This window comes from Apis laboriosa, unplaced genomic scaffold (genome assembly GCF_014066325.1).
Source record: "Apis laboriosa isolate Shangri-la unplaced genomic scaffold, ASM1406632v1 scaffold23_cov150, whole genome shotgun sequence".
NCBI classification, from domain to species: Eukaryota; Metazoa; Arthropoda; class Insecta; order Hymenoptera; family Apidae; genus Apis; species Apis laboriosa.
In genome coordinates this window covers 1,136,997-1,150,834 of record NW_025222452.1, presented here as the reverse complement: position 1 = coordinate 1,150,834, position 13,838 = coordinate 1,136,997, and the positions used below count along the sequence as shown (strand labels likewise).

The window sequence follows — 13,838 nt, the reverse complement described above, 5'->3', positions numbered from 1 at the left end:
CGGAAAAAAACTCGATGAAATTCGAAGAAGGAAAAGTTTGAAAAAGAATTTAAAGAGCGGAAAAAATCGAAAAAAAAAAAAGGAAAAAAACTCGATGAAATTCGAAGAGGGAAAAATTTGAAGAAGGATTTAAGGAGCGGGTAAAAATGGTGGGATCGGAGAGGGATGCGCGTGGCGAGAGGTGGAAAGCGAGAAGAAGAAAGGTAAGAGGCGCTTGGATCCCTTCCTCCCGGTCGAGAAGAAGGTTGGAAGAAGAGAGCCGTTGGGAGGAGATCGGCGGTCGTAGCAGGCTCGCAGTGCATCGGCTGGTACATCGGCCGGCCGGACGTTCCACGTCGGACACTTCACATCACCGGGACACACTGATGCAACGCGCGAGAAAATGCCGACCACGCTGCCCGCTCTGTGTAAGTGCGACCACGATCTCCACGCGGTTCTCGAATTTCGAATCTCCTACGCCATTGTATTTCGATCGATTCGAAACCGGGAGCCGACTTTCAATCGTTTTAACCGACCGTAGAAGCCGGCGCGCAACAGGTAAGAGTTGTCCGTCCATCGGTTGGGCGGCGTGGAAAAGAATACAACTCTCGGACCGGTGTGCTCGTCTCTCGAAATCTTTCGTTCGCGCGCGACGCGAGTCTTTTCTCGCCGAGCGTTAGATCCAGGCTCGATACCTGCTTCGATCGATCCGTTGTCCTCGATCGCGCAACGGTGGTGGTCGGGGCTCGCGTTGTTTCTCGTTTTCCAGTTCCGAGTGTGCAGTTTGTGGTTTCGGGATCCACAGATATATCGGATTTACAGGATCGAATTTAGTTTTTGCTACGTGAAAGAACGTTAACGAGTTTGATCTAGATTTTCTTTTTTTGCTGAAATATATGTCTCTGTCGATAAGAAGGTATTCGTGAGAGTGCGATCGAAAGGAAAAGTGGACGGATATTGTGTGTAACGATGTCGATGGATCTTAATTTATGATCGATTTTTCTTCTTGTATTTCAATGATTATATACATAATCGATGATGATTCTTCGAGTTCGTTTAATTAAACAGTGTATTTTCAAGGGCAGTGGAAATGTTTATAGGTTACGAGTTACGACGAATAACGAACGAATGTTCTTCCAGTTCATCAATTTTCCATCATTTTCGATCGATATTCCTCGAACAGAAAATGACGGAGTCTTGATGTGATTGTAAAATCATTGTTTCGATTCTATAAAGTTTTTACGTGGGTGTCTAATTTATAGCGATTGGCATTCGATCGATATATATATATATATATATATATATATATATATATATATATATATATATCATAAATTGGCGAAACAATCCCTATACGATGTACGAATTTTGAAATATTTGATTTATACACGATAGGATTCGTTAAACGCGTTCCGATTTGCATCCCCAATTTTTTTTTGTACGTATCGTATATCAGACGAACGAGTGAAATCTCTGATGATTCATAAATTCCACGAGACGGGGAACACGCAAATATATTCTCACGAGCCTATTCACAACGAAATTCTGTTACGAATGTACAAATGAACGGGGTATTCAATCGATCGGAAGTACGTAACACGAAGATCGTCACAATGCATTAGATAAAACAGAAATTGAAATTTTCGCTGTCGAAATTTCTCATTACTTGAGAGAAATTCGATCGCTCAACATTGTGTTTAAAACTCGTCGATTAAATCGTTTTTGATTAAGTTTTTAATTAACGAAAACCTACTTGAAAATTGATTGATATATTTGATAAATTATCAACAACATTGTACGAACAAGTATATTTCGAGTTAAGTTTAATTTTCTCACAAGTATAACTCGTCAAATTCTGCAATACCGAAAAATAAAAATCGTGAGGAGATAAAAAAAGCGGGAATACGTATATATATATATACATACACATAATAGTAATACGTAAGGAGATATCTGTAATTAAAATAGCGAAACGAGTGACTTTTAAAACGTGAAAACGTAAGCAAACGTCCTGGTCTTTCACGATCCACGTCCTTTCCTCTCCTCTCCTCTCCTCTCCTCTCCTCTCCTCTCCTCTCCTCTCCAAGAAACCATCCAACCATCTTGACCTTTGTTGCGCTCATCTTTTTAATGCCAACATTGCTACCGCGAGCGAGGGATCTCTCTTTTTTTTTCTCTCTTTTTCTCTCTCCAACAAAGATTCGCGTGGAATCCGTGCAATTTCGATCCTTCTAACGATAATCGCCCCTCCCACCGTGCGTGATCCCGTTATGTCGCATTCCCAATCACACCGCTCCGTGCTATACTTTTTTTTTTAATCGGGTTACGCGGCGAGAAAGCGCCACGCTCTTGCGAGAGCCAGACTAACATTCCATTTCGATATCATTTTCTCGATACGAGTGTCGAAAATCCGATCTCTCTATTCGAAATCGTCCAAAAATCTAATATTCTGCGAGATTCCCTTTAATCTTATTATTATTTTCGATAAATTTTTGGTTAAAAATTTTTTTCCAAAATTCGTTCGAGATTCGCATTAACTTTTTTTTTCCCAATGGAATAATTTGGACTCTCCGCGATTGAATATTTCGCATAACTTTTTTTTTCTTTTTTTTTTTTTACAAAATTTCTCGATACTCTTTTATTCATTAAAAATATCTTTCTTAACCTAACAATTAGGAAGAAGAGAGATTATTTTTTGCTTGTTACAAAATGGAATCACGAGATTTAAAAAATCTTTTCTTTTTCTTTAACTCGCTTTTTAAACGAATACATATTGAATTTGACTATTGTCCAATATTCGTGCAAGCGAGTGTACGAACGCTGCCAAGAATGGCTTGTCGAGTTTATTAATTAATTATTTCCAACAGAAATATCAGGCAACAAAAAGCGCGTCTTAGATTCGAAAAAAATTTAATTCTATATTCTATATTCCATTTTTCAAAAATCGAATAATAATTAATGACGATTAATGATAAATAAGAAGAGTTTCAGTGTACTTTCGTGTTTTATTCCATGTTTCTTAGGTTCAAAGTAGAGATCTTATTGTCGTTAGATGGCAGCATGTCGTTACATCTTAAATTATAGCCGGAGGAGTTATAGGTTAGCATAGTGACTGCGTCAGTAAAAATTTCGTCATTCGTAAGGATCCTTTCTTCGTAATAAAACAGAAGGAAACTATCTATTGCAGTAACCAGAAAGTGCGTCAGAGAAATTCAGTGTTGTCAGTTGGTGCAAATATGATGGTGATGAAATAAAAATGTGGACAGAGAATGGAAATTACGAATTACTATGAAAAGAAGAGAGATCGTTGAAGGAAGGATGATGCTGCTTCCAAATTATCTTAAATTATCTTAAATTATTTTGAAATTTCTAAATTTTCAAAGTTGAAAAACGAAAATATGACTTCTGTGATTTGACAAAGAACAATTAGATTAGAACAATTAGAACAACAATTATAGAATTCTTTTCTCGTCAAAATCGAAAAAATTAAGGCTTCGATGCTCATTAAAATATAATTTAACCTCGTTTTCGAATACCAAATATCGATTAAATTATTGATATAGGCAAATATGTTATTTCGAATTTTTTAACGATTTGTTTTCATTAAATTTGATACGATAATTGAAAATTAATTTTAACTTGTTTCGTAAAAGAAACGAAATTATAGAAACGAACGAATCTTAGTAAATCACAGTCTTTTCATCGATTTGCCATTGATACCGAACCAACGAGACACCATAACCTGTTTCTCGAATAAATTAACCAACTCTGTGCTATTACGCAGTTCTAATAAGAGGGACATTAAACAAAATAGGTTATACTTTACGAAATCATCAATTTTAGAATCGATCGAAAACTTGATCGATTGTTTTGATCGAGCAAGTGAGAAAATTACAGCGATTTGAATAATCTTCGATCATTGGATTCATTGGTCACGAATGGAACGAACGATTAACACCGGTTAACGGCGAAAGTCGATCATAACGATGCTAAACAATCTTCCGCAATCGCAAACATCCGCGAATGAATTTTAGAAAACCATTCGAATTTTTTCGACTTTTATTAACACGGATTGGCGAATTTTCAGATTTCCATAACACAGGGTGGTTCGAATAATATATATTAACCGGACATTTTTCCTACATCCGTAGATATGCAGATATTTGATTTCTTATATGTGATTCAAATCACAAATATTTGTATTTTCATATATCGATTATTATTTATTTTCTTTTTTATTCTATACTAATTTTTTTTATATATTTAGTCACATTTATATACATTTTTAACGAAATAATAAATTATAATAAAAAGCAGTCAATCGTTTTCTAAAAATTAAATCTCTTCCATAAGCTCAAAAAACCGAAAAAAAAAGAAAATAATTTTGTCCAGTCACCTATTATTCGCATGTCGCAAATATGCTCGAAATGGAATACTACTCGAGTGCAAGCGAGTGTTCTATGCTCTCTGAACGAGTTACGCTCGTCCACTTTCGAACTTGATCGATCGATGGATCGTCACGTTATTGTTTCGCTTCATTTTTGGTGGAATCTTGCGCGATTCGATATCGATCGGATGCGATCAAGGTAACGAATAGGTTAGAAACGTCGCGTTTTCGTCCATTCGTTCGAAAGTGAAATTGATCGAGTCATACAGAGGAGATGAGAAGCGAGTTTACGTTATTGTAGATGTCGCTATATGGAATAGAAACGGATAAAGAAAATAGATAAAGAAGGGCGGAGAAATGGGTGGGAAAACGATTGCATTTACATCGTAAAGCATTAAGCATGCGCATGCGCGTGTGTATGTATGCACGGCACTCCTGTTTGCACAGGTCTCGTGATGCTGGTCTTGTGCAACGTTCACGCCAGTCTTGAACATGAAATTCCAAGGAGGAGCTTCCTGTCACGAAGAGCCATCGATGGGACAAGGGGGAGGTATTGCGCTGGTTTCGCGTATTGGCGCGGACGCGTGTCCATTAACCATTAACGAGCAACGATCTCGTTTCAGGAAATACTTCGATCCGGAAGAAGAGGGCGCGTTCGACAGCTTTGGATCCGCTGGTGGCCAGTACAATCCTTATCAGGAGAAAACAGGTAGAGATTTCGATTTGTTCCATCTCCTTTTTTCTTTTCTTTTCTTTTTTTTTTTATACTCAAATTCCTCGAGTCGAGTCCAGTATCGAGTTTTAACGTGTCAATCTAGTCTGATTCCATCGATGGAACTAACTAAATAGAGATAAATACATTATTAATTTTAAAAGTAACTCGTAAAGAATGAATCAGTTGGAAGAAAATGCATCGACTTCATTCGCTAAGGGTTAAGATACATGTTACTACGCGTTTGAAAATTGCGCAATTTACGATTGAAAATTTTATATTTTGAGACAAATGAGTGTTTGGTGTCGGCGAAAGAATATTGCGTCGATCGATAGAATCGATGTCAATTGTATAATTAATCGCAAATAAAGAAGAGAAGATGAATAATATTATTACCGCCTTGACAAGATTAACATCTTTTTATCGATTCTTCTCCTTGTCCTGCGTTAAAAAAAAAAAGAAGATGGACAACCGATGCCGAGTGTAAATTAATCGTCGGCTTACAATGAAACCGGCAAAGTGATTGTAAAAATGAGGAATAAAATCCGAAGGTGTAAAATGTTACGAGAAACGTTAATGGGAATTTTTTTCTTTTTTTTTTTTTTCTTAAACAGCAATTTATACGACGCTTTAACAGATATTCAATATTATTTTCTATATATTGGGATACATTACGAAGAGAGAGATTCCTCCTTGACACTTTTACATTTCATTAATTAACCATTCTCGTAAAATCACTTTATACAAGATAGATAATTATTCCCTTGTTAACGATCCTACTATTCTACGATTCTACCATTTTACCATTTTATTGTTTACCAACTCGTCAATTATCGCGACGACAATGTTGCACAATGTTGTAAATTGATTTTCTTTTCGATTATATATATACATATATATTTTCCCCTCTTTCCGTCCAGAGAAACGGACCACCGTTCGTCAAATCTACTCGGTCGATAATACAAATAAGAAAACCGGGATGTTCGGGATGTTATCGACGGTGGCGTGAAAGGAAAAACGGCAATAGAAGGAAATCACGCCTACGAGTAAAAATCTTTCATTCTTTTAAATGTCACAATGCATTTCTATTATTCTATTATTCTTTCAAGCGAAATCCTTTTCGCTTGACCTTGATTCGTCCTCCTCCTCCATTAGTGCTCACGTCACTTTTTCTATCTCTCTTTCTAACCTAAAAAAAACGATCGACGCTTTTTCTTCTTCCTCTTCTTCGTTTCGTTTATAATCGACTCGACGTATTATATCCATAACAAACATAACATTTACAACCGTAATTCAAGGTACACACCTTTCATTCTCGATATGCAGAATGCATATCGTGCTCGAAGTATATAGTTCCTCCAAAGTTCAAATCAAATGTTCACCGGCATTTCCCTGATATTTATTATATATATTATAATATGTTACGAGATTTCTGCACCCATATAATCTTTATTTATACATTCATGATTGATCGACGATTCTGCGTCGCTTTTCTTTCTTTCTTTCAGATTTGTCAGATATCAGGAGGAACGTGCCAGGGGAGCCAGGCATCGATTATCCGGCATACACGACGCTTCCTCAGACGGGATTCACGTGCGAGGGACGGTCACGAGGTGAATGGAATTATATATATTTATTCATTAACCACGTTCATTCTCCGCCTCCTTTCCATCCATCTTTTTTTAATTTTTAAAATATAATTAAATGGATGGATTTTTTCATTTTTTAAAAAATAATTATCGATCGTTGAAAACACCAGACACACGTCTTCCGTGAAATTTATTTAATTCTAAAAACGGGTCGAGTTTGGCCGAACGATTTCATTCTATTCTCGCGTTTATCGATAAAAATATTCGCGAATATTCGACTCGAAGCATGGATGCATCGTTGCGATCGATTACCATTGTGCTACACGTGTTTCCACGCGCGGCATCGATGTCAAGGATCGTTCTCACGCGGACAGGGGGAGGCACGTGCAGCTATTCACTCGATGTTCGGTTTTGCAATAGGTCACCGGTCCCAACCGCGATTCGGTGAGACTTGTCGCGGAAAAAAAAAAATCCCGCGAAAATGTTTGCCCGCGCACTTTCCACCTGGAGAGGCAAATATCTCGACGTGAAAACGTGTTTATCTTCGACTCGCCGGCTTCGGCCAAGTGCCTCTTTCATGAATCCTCTTCTCTCGTCGCGGAGTCGTCGAATACAATGTTTCGAGAGATTCGACAAACGCGAATATATGAATTTGAATAAGAAATTGTAACGGATTCCGAGAAAGAATGTTTCTGAATCCTTCGTTCTGTTTTCGAAATTTAGAAAATTGATTAATCGGTATTGACTCGATTGGATCCAGCTTATCTATTTTATGCGATAATGAAAAATTACGAAAAATAAAAATTACGCTGAAAACTCGATTCGTATTTGAGGTTAAGTTGTCAACGCCTATATATTTTAGGATATATTCGATATATTACGAATCATCTCGTAGACGAAAAATAAAAGAAGCAAATAATGGCTAACATACAATACCCGAGTTTTCTAGAATAAGCTTCCCTTTTATCTAACAAGCATCTAACGAATTTTGGCAAAGTTCAACTGTCCAAGAAATATTTAAAGATACACAAACGTTCATAGAATTATATATACACACCGATTCCAAAAGATATAAATTCCTCGTATTTTTCTGAAATAAATAACGTTTTATTTTCACAATTCACCCGAGAATAATAAGAATAATAATTATTTTCGTCCGTTTTAACGCCATGTGAACGACAACGACGACTAGGACCTATTATATTCGGATAAATGGAGAGGAGGAGAGGGGGGTGTATTTGAACGAGTTCCAAAAGGCAGAGGAAAGTTGACGATGCCCGCGGTAGCGTAGTTACGCGCATAGTTTCTTCATTGTGCAATGCATCTGCCGACAACGTTGTGTACAGGTTGTCAGGAGATCGGCGGAGAAGGAACGTAACGTCGGCGAAAGCGGGCAACCGACAATGGGATAAAAGGCCAGTCGGACGATAATTCGAACGAATCCCGGGACGAGGCAGTCGCGATGTTCGCGAAGCTTGGCATTCGGGATGAGTACGAATCGTTCGGCTTTTTAGGTGGAAAAAATGGCGAAATCTGATATGGAAAGTTGGTGTGGAGTTTGAGTTGAGTTTTAACTCGGACGAATTTGAAAAATTTTTCGTTTATCGTTCGGATATATTACATTTTATTTTATAATGAAAAAATTTAATTTTTGGAAAAATTTTAGATCCTCCTTAACTCGGATGAATTTGAAAAATTTCTCGTTTATTGTCCAGATATATCACATTTTATTTTATAATGAAAAAGTCTAATTTTTGGAAAAATTTTAAATCTTCGTTAATTTAAAAAATTTCTCATTTATCGTTCGGATATATTACATTTCATTATAACGAAAAATGAAGCAAAAAGTCTAATTAATTTAGGATCTAACTTTTAAGATCCTTCTTAACTCGAATAAATTTGAAAAGTTTCTCGTTTATTGTTCAGATATATCATATTTTATTTTATAATGAAAAAGTATAATTTTTGAGAAAATTTTAGATCCTCCTTGACTTGGACGAATTTGAAAAATTTATCACATTTTATTTTATAATGAAAAAGTCTAATTTTTGGAAAAATTTTAGATCCTTCTTGACTCGAACAAATTTGAAAAATTTTCTCTCTTTTATTATCCAGATTTTTATAACGAAAAACGAACGAAAAAATTTTTGGAAAAATTTTAAAAGATTTGGATCATTTGGACTCATCAATTTACAATTTGATCGTACTTATCCAAAACTGAGAAAGAAAAAAAAATTGCTAGAAATTCAACTCGCATTCTCTTCTTCAGCTAAGTTTAATACAATTCTCCCTGTTTACTTTCATCCTACCAACTCCCAATCTACCGCGTATATCGATGAGAAAGTGATAGTTTCACGAGCGCGAAAATAAATCATTTTATCATAATCTATCCTCCTCCAGTCCAGTTTCCTTTAACCAACGTTGCTCGATATAACAAATATCGTAAAACTATCGCGAGCTAAACCTTAAGTTTTATTTCATATACTTTTCCTATGTACCCTTCGATAAGATCGACCATATCGTCTCGTATCCTCGTCATTTTTTTTTTCATATCGAATCGAATTCGCTCGAGATTTCCAACTCCATTCCCGGAGCCCTCTCTTCGCGGAAGAAATCGGCCGCTATTAGATAATTCGAAAGGAGAGAAGAGGCGTAGACGTCATCGAACGAACGGACGACTCCTCGCGTTGTTTACGTAACGAGTGTCGAATGTAAACATCGCTCGTTCCATCGTTACTTCAATTAAAAACAGTGAAGGAACGCGTTCAACCATAACAGAAAAAAAAAAAAGATCTACCAATCCTAACGGGTGACTCGTTAAAATTCTTCCAAGAAATTTATTATTATATTATTATATATTTATTATATAATATTATATAATATTTATTATATATATATATTATTATATATATTTATTATATTATTAGTTCGATCGTCAACGCGTGATCGAAATTCTAGAAAAAAAAAAACTACGAGGGAAATTTTTTGAAAAATCTCTTTTCTTAAAAACAAACTCTTAAGAATAAAAAAAAAAAAAATAAAAATTCGTTTCAGGTTACTACGCGGACGAGGTGGCGGGATGCCAAGTGTTCCACGTGTGCCACGACGTGTTGGTCTCCTCGTTCCTGTGCCCCATAGGCTCGATATTCAGTCAAAAGTTGCTCACTTGCGACTGGTGGACGAAGGTTGATTGCTCGTCGAGCGGGAAATACGTGGACGTGAACCGGAACAGTTACCAGCAGGACGACGACGAGATGATACGGAACGCTTACGCGATGATAAGCCTTCGTTCGGGGACCGACGTGACCAAGGACGGCCTGGTCGATCCCGATCGAACCGGTAGCATCGTCGACTACCAGAAGGGGAGGGTATCCGACTACTCCTCCCCGCTCGACCCCCCCACGGGGAACGATCTCAGGACCAAGTTCGAGGATCGTCGCAGACCTCCACCCTCCGCCCGAGACTTCCTGCCGCCCCCCTACCGCCTCAAGGAAATCGGGAGACCGGCAGACCGCCACCAAGAGAAATTCCATCCCGTCCAAGAGGGGACGAAACCTTACGAGGACTCGCCCGTTATCCGAGTCCAGAAGATCGGCGACCCGGGATACGACGACGAGGAGAGGAGGCGGAAGGGGCTCCAGGAGGCGACGCATCGAAGAGGGGGGGGCAACGACGGGCAGTTTGTCAACCGGTTCCAACCCTCCTACGCGCCCACCGTGCCTACCGTCACCACCACCACCAGAAGATTCTACTCCCCCACCGTGCCCACCACCTTCAGACCGTCCACCCTGGCCTACAACAGCCTCGACCAGGCGATAGACAGCTCGGATTACTATCTCTCCAAAGGGAGCAGGGGGGACGGTTTCGTCACCCCGCCTACATCTGCTGTGGTCAGAGCACAGGAGGGGAGGAGGGTCCCCTCGAGGAAAGCAGGAGCCAGGGAGGAGGATTACGAGTACCCGGGGAGGCAGGGGAGCTACGAGTACGACTACGAGGATGAGGAGGAGGAGAAGGGGAGCCGGTTCCGGGTCAGGGTGCTCGACCCGGGAACTCGGAATGGAACTTTGGGCGAGGCGTTCGACTCGAAGGTTTATTTCGGGTTCGAGGACGACTTCGAGACGAGAGGTAGCATAGGCCTGGGCCAGGCGCTGCGGCAATCGTTCAGAGGGATCTCGGTTCAGCGGCAGAACCCGGCGAGGGACGAGGCGGCGAAGGGCGCCTCGCTCCGCCTACCAGGCAAGGGAGGGGATACGAGGCACGGGTCGGCGAAGGGGGAGACGATCGAGCGGCAAAGGAGCGAAACGAACGACGAACGAGGCTCGAACGACTCGACCGCGACCGATGCCCCGTCGGTAATAGAGAGCGCTGTAAAAGCGACGACGACAACCACCGTCGCGAGTCTCGCAGAGTCCAACGCTTCTTCCACAGCGTCGAGCGTGGCCGAGTTTTCGAGGGATACTACGATCGAGGGGCTCCCTTCTCGAGCCAGATTTCAGATTAAGGTGCCGGATGATTCGTCCACCTCGGCCGCAAGCAGCTCCACCCTCGACGAGTTCTACCCGAGCACGACGGAATCCTCGAGTTTCGCCCGCAATTATTCCGAGGAGAAGGAACGAGCGACCACTGTTAATAACGAAGGGATTTCCGATTACCATCCCACCACCGTTGCTGAACCGAATTTGGACGAGATACCTTCGTTCGATCGTTCGAGGGAGGACACCTCCACACCCTCCCTAATTATGAACGACGCTGAGGGGGGTGCGAAGAACGCCTCGAGCAACGCCACCTTGGATTCCCCTCTGGGGAAGATCCATTGGAAGAGCCTCGTGGACGGGAATAACAAGGACTCGCCGTACCAGGTGACCTTGACGATGAACGGGCGCGAGCAACTCGTCCCCATAGACGCGAGGATCGGGGAAGAGGGGGAGCGCGAGTTGGAGATAATAGAATCGGTGGAGCCGCCCCGTTCCACGACCGAGTCGAACGACCTCGAGGGGGGCGAGAGGGGGGGCGCGATAAGCCTTCGCCGATTGATGTCCGAGCTGTTCAAGTTGGACCGAATCCCTCGACCCTTCTCCTCCCCCTCCTCTTTCCCCTCGTCGAACGAGCAGGAACCGAGGCTCGAACAGGAACGAGAAGAGACTGACGCGGAGCTGAGAGCCCGGACGAGGATCCTCTACGACGTTCTGACGACGAGGAGGGCAGAACAGGCGAGCGCTGGGGAAGTTGGGGAGAGTTGGAGGGGGGAGGAGATTCTCGACCGGTTGGCGGAGAACTTCGGTGAGCCCCTCTACAAGGGGGGGAAGAAAGGGGGTCCGGTGTTCGAGCTTCCAGGGGAGGAGAGGGCGGTCGATTTCCACGACGGAGGAACGATGGAGGAGGAGGAGGAGGAGGAGAGGAAGGTGGAGGTCTCGACGCCGTCCTCCTCCACGAGCGCCGAGACGAAGACAGTGGTGAAGACGGAGTTCGTACCGTCGTTAGGATTCTCCTTGGACACCGACGAGGGAAGGGAGGAGTACGTGGAGGCAGTTTTGGGGGGGTTGATCGAGCCACGCGCGGCCGGAAGCGAGAAGGGGGAGGCGATTTTGGGGGGATCGTTTGAGAGGAAGAACGAAACCTTGGAGGGGAAGATGTAAGGGGTGGTTTTCTCTTAGAACTAACTTTTAGAATTTAAAAAATCTGTGATGCGATGCCGTTTCTCTTTTCTCTTATTCTCTTCTTTCGTTCTCTCGATCCAGCCGATCTTCGATCAGCAACAATAATATCGTGCGTGGGAATTGATAAAAAAGTGTCCTTTTTCTTCTTCTTCTTCTTCTTCTTCTCTCCGAGATCGAGAATTCGAGAATTGATAATTTTGATGAAGAAATAAAATTATATATTTATAATTATATATTATTTAATAAATAAAATTTGAAATTGATAAAGTTGATAAGAAAGGAAAGAAGGGGTTGGATCGATTCATTTTTCTTTCATTTCTCTCTCTCTCTCTCTCGTTTGTAATTAAAGAAACTAACGCTACGTAGAGTATAAATATTACACGTAATATTTCTCTTTAAAACTCGTAAATATTGCGTTAAGAAATATCGTGGTTGATCGAGAAGAATCGAATTAATCCGATCGATCGATCGACGAGGAAACAGGGTTTCGAAAAACTTTGTTGTTATTAGATTCGTTAGAATGCGTCCAACGAATGTTTAGTAAGCAATTATAATAATCAAATTGTGTAACTTTATGTAACAATGACACACACATACACATACACACATACACATACACACATACACATACACTTGACGATTTTTAAATACACATTTCCTTTCGAAATTGCGAAAAATCCCTCGTTTCATTCGACCCATCTCCAATACCTCGAGATCTCGAGAATGTTTGAACTTCTCGGTATATGCGTGGATATCGTTTGTTCGCCATGGCAACATCGATACATCAAGATACGCTCGTAACTCGTGCTGTTTAATCGATTCACGAAGTACGAAAGTTGTAGGTTAAAGTGCGCGCAACCTCTCTCTTCGAAGATGAATTCGAAAAACTCGTTACTGTGAAAGAATATTTATTAAGAAAATTATTTATTCTAGAGATATATATATATATAAAGAAAGAATTATTGTTTTATCAATATTTGATATTAGAGGATAGAGAGAGAAAAATATGACCGAATCGGAAGAGGAAATTATTCATACCGAGGACGACGAGGATCTGTACGATTTGGAGAGACTTTCCATAATACATCTGGATTATCGGTATAACAACATCGGAATAAAATGAATTTTAATAAATTGAAATTAATTAATTTTCGCAGAGTGATGTGGATACGGGACAAAGTGATGAAATTTTTAGGGATACCTGGCTACGAGCTTCAGTTCTATAAACTTTTGAACGTAAATGTGGCAACAATGCGCCTATAAACGTTTCTACTATACATATATATATATATACACGTATAACGCCATAAAATAATACGACGCAATACTTTTCTTTCTCAACTTTTTTTCCCCCTCCTTTCCCCCTATCTCGAGGAATTCGAATAATTTTTTTACAGGCAAACAATCGATATTTGGAGGACAAGCTGCTGAATTTTTTGGTACTCGATCTTTACGGAATAACGAGTCTCGAGAGAAAGATAATCTTCTTCTATTGCACGTATTCCGTGGAAAAG

At 40.4% G+C, this 13,838-nt stretch overlaps 1 protein-coding gene across 1 annotated transcript; it reads left to right on the top strand.

The window, feature by feature from the left end:
* Positions 1 to 363: 363 nt before the first annotated feature.
* Positions 364 to 12,549, top strand: LOC122713179. The gene is made up of 5 exons (XM_043933386.1): positions 364 to 407; positions 4,814 to 4,916; positions 4,990 to 5,075; positions 6,587 to 6,691; positions 9,722 to 12,549. Exons 1-5 carry the CDS (start codon positions 383 to 385, stop codon positions 12,301 to 12,303), a joined length of 2,901 nt encoding a protein of 966 aa, XP_043789321.1. The 5' UTR covers positions 364 to 382; the 3' UTR covers positions 12,304 to 12,549.
* The last annotated feature ends 1,289 nt before the right edge of the window (positions 12,550 to 13,838 follow it).

What these genes read in the sequence shown, in the direction of transcription:
- LOC122713179 (XM_043933386.1), top strand. Translation starts at nt 383, where the DNA reads ATGCCGACCACGCTGCCCGCTCTGT. An exon ending in GACCACGCTGCCCGCTCTGT is followed by an intron (nt 408 to 4,813) that starts GTAAGTGCGACC and finishes CTGTTTGCACAG; the next exon opens with GTCTCGTGATGCTGGTCTTG. An exon ending in ATCGATGGGACAAGGGGGAG is followed by an intron (nt 4,917 to 4,989) that starts GTATTGCGCTGG and finishes ATCTCGTTTCAG; the next exon opens with GAAATACTTCGATCCGGAAG.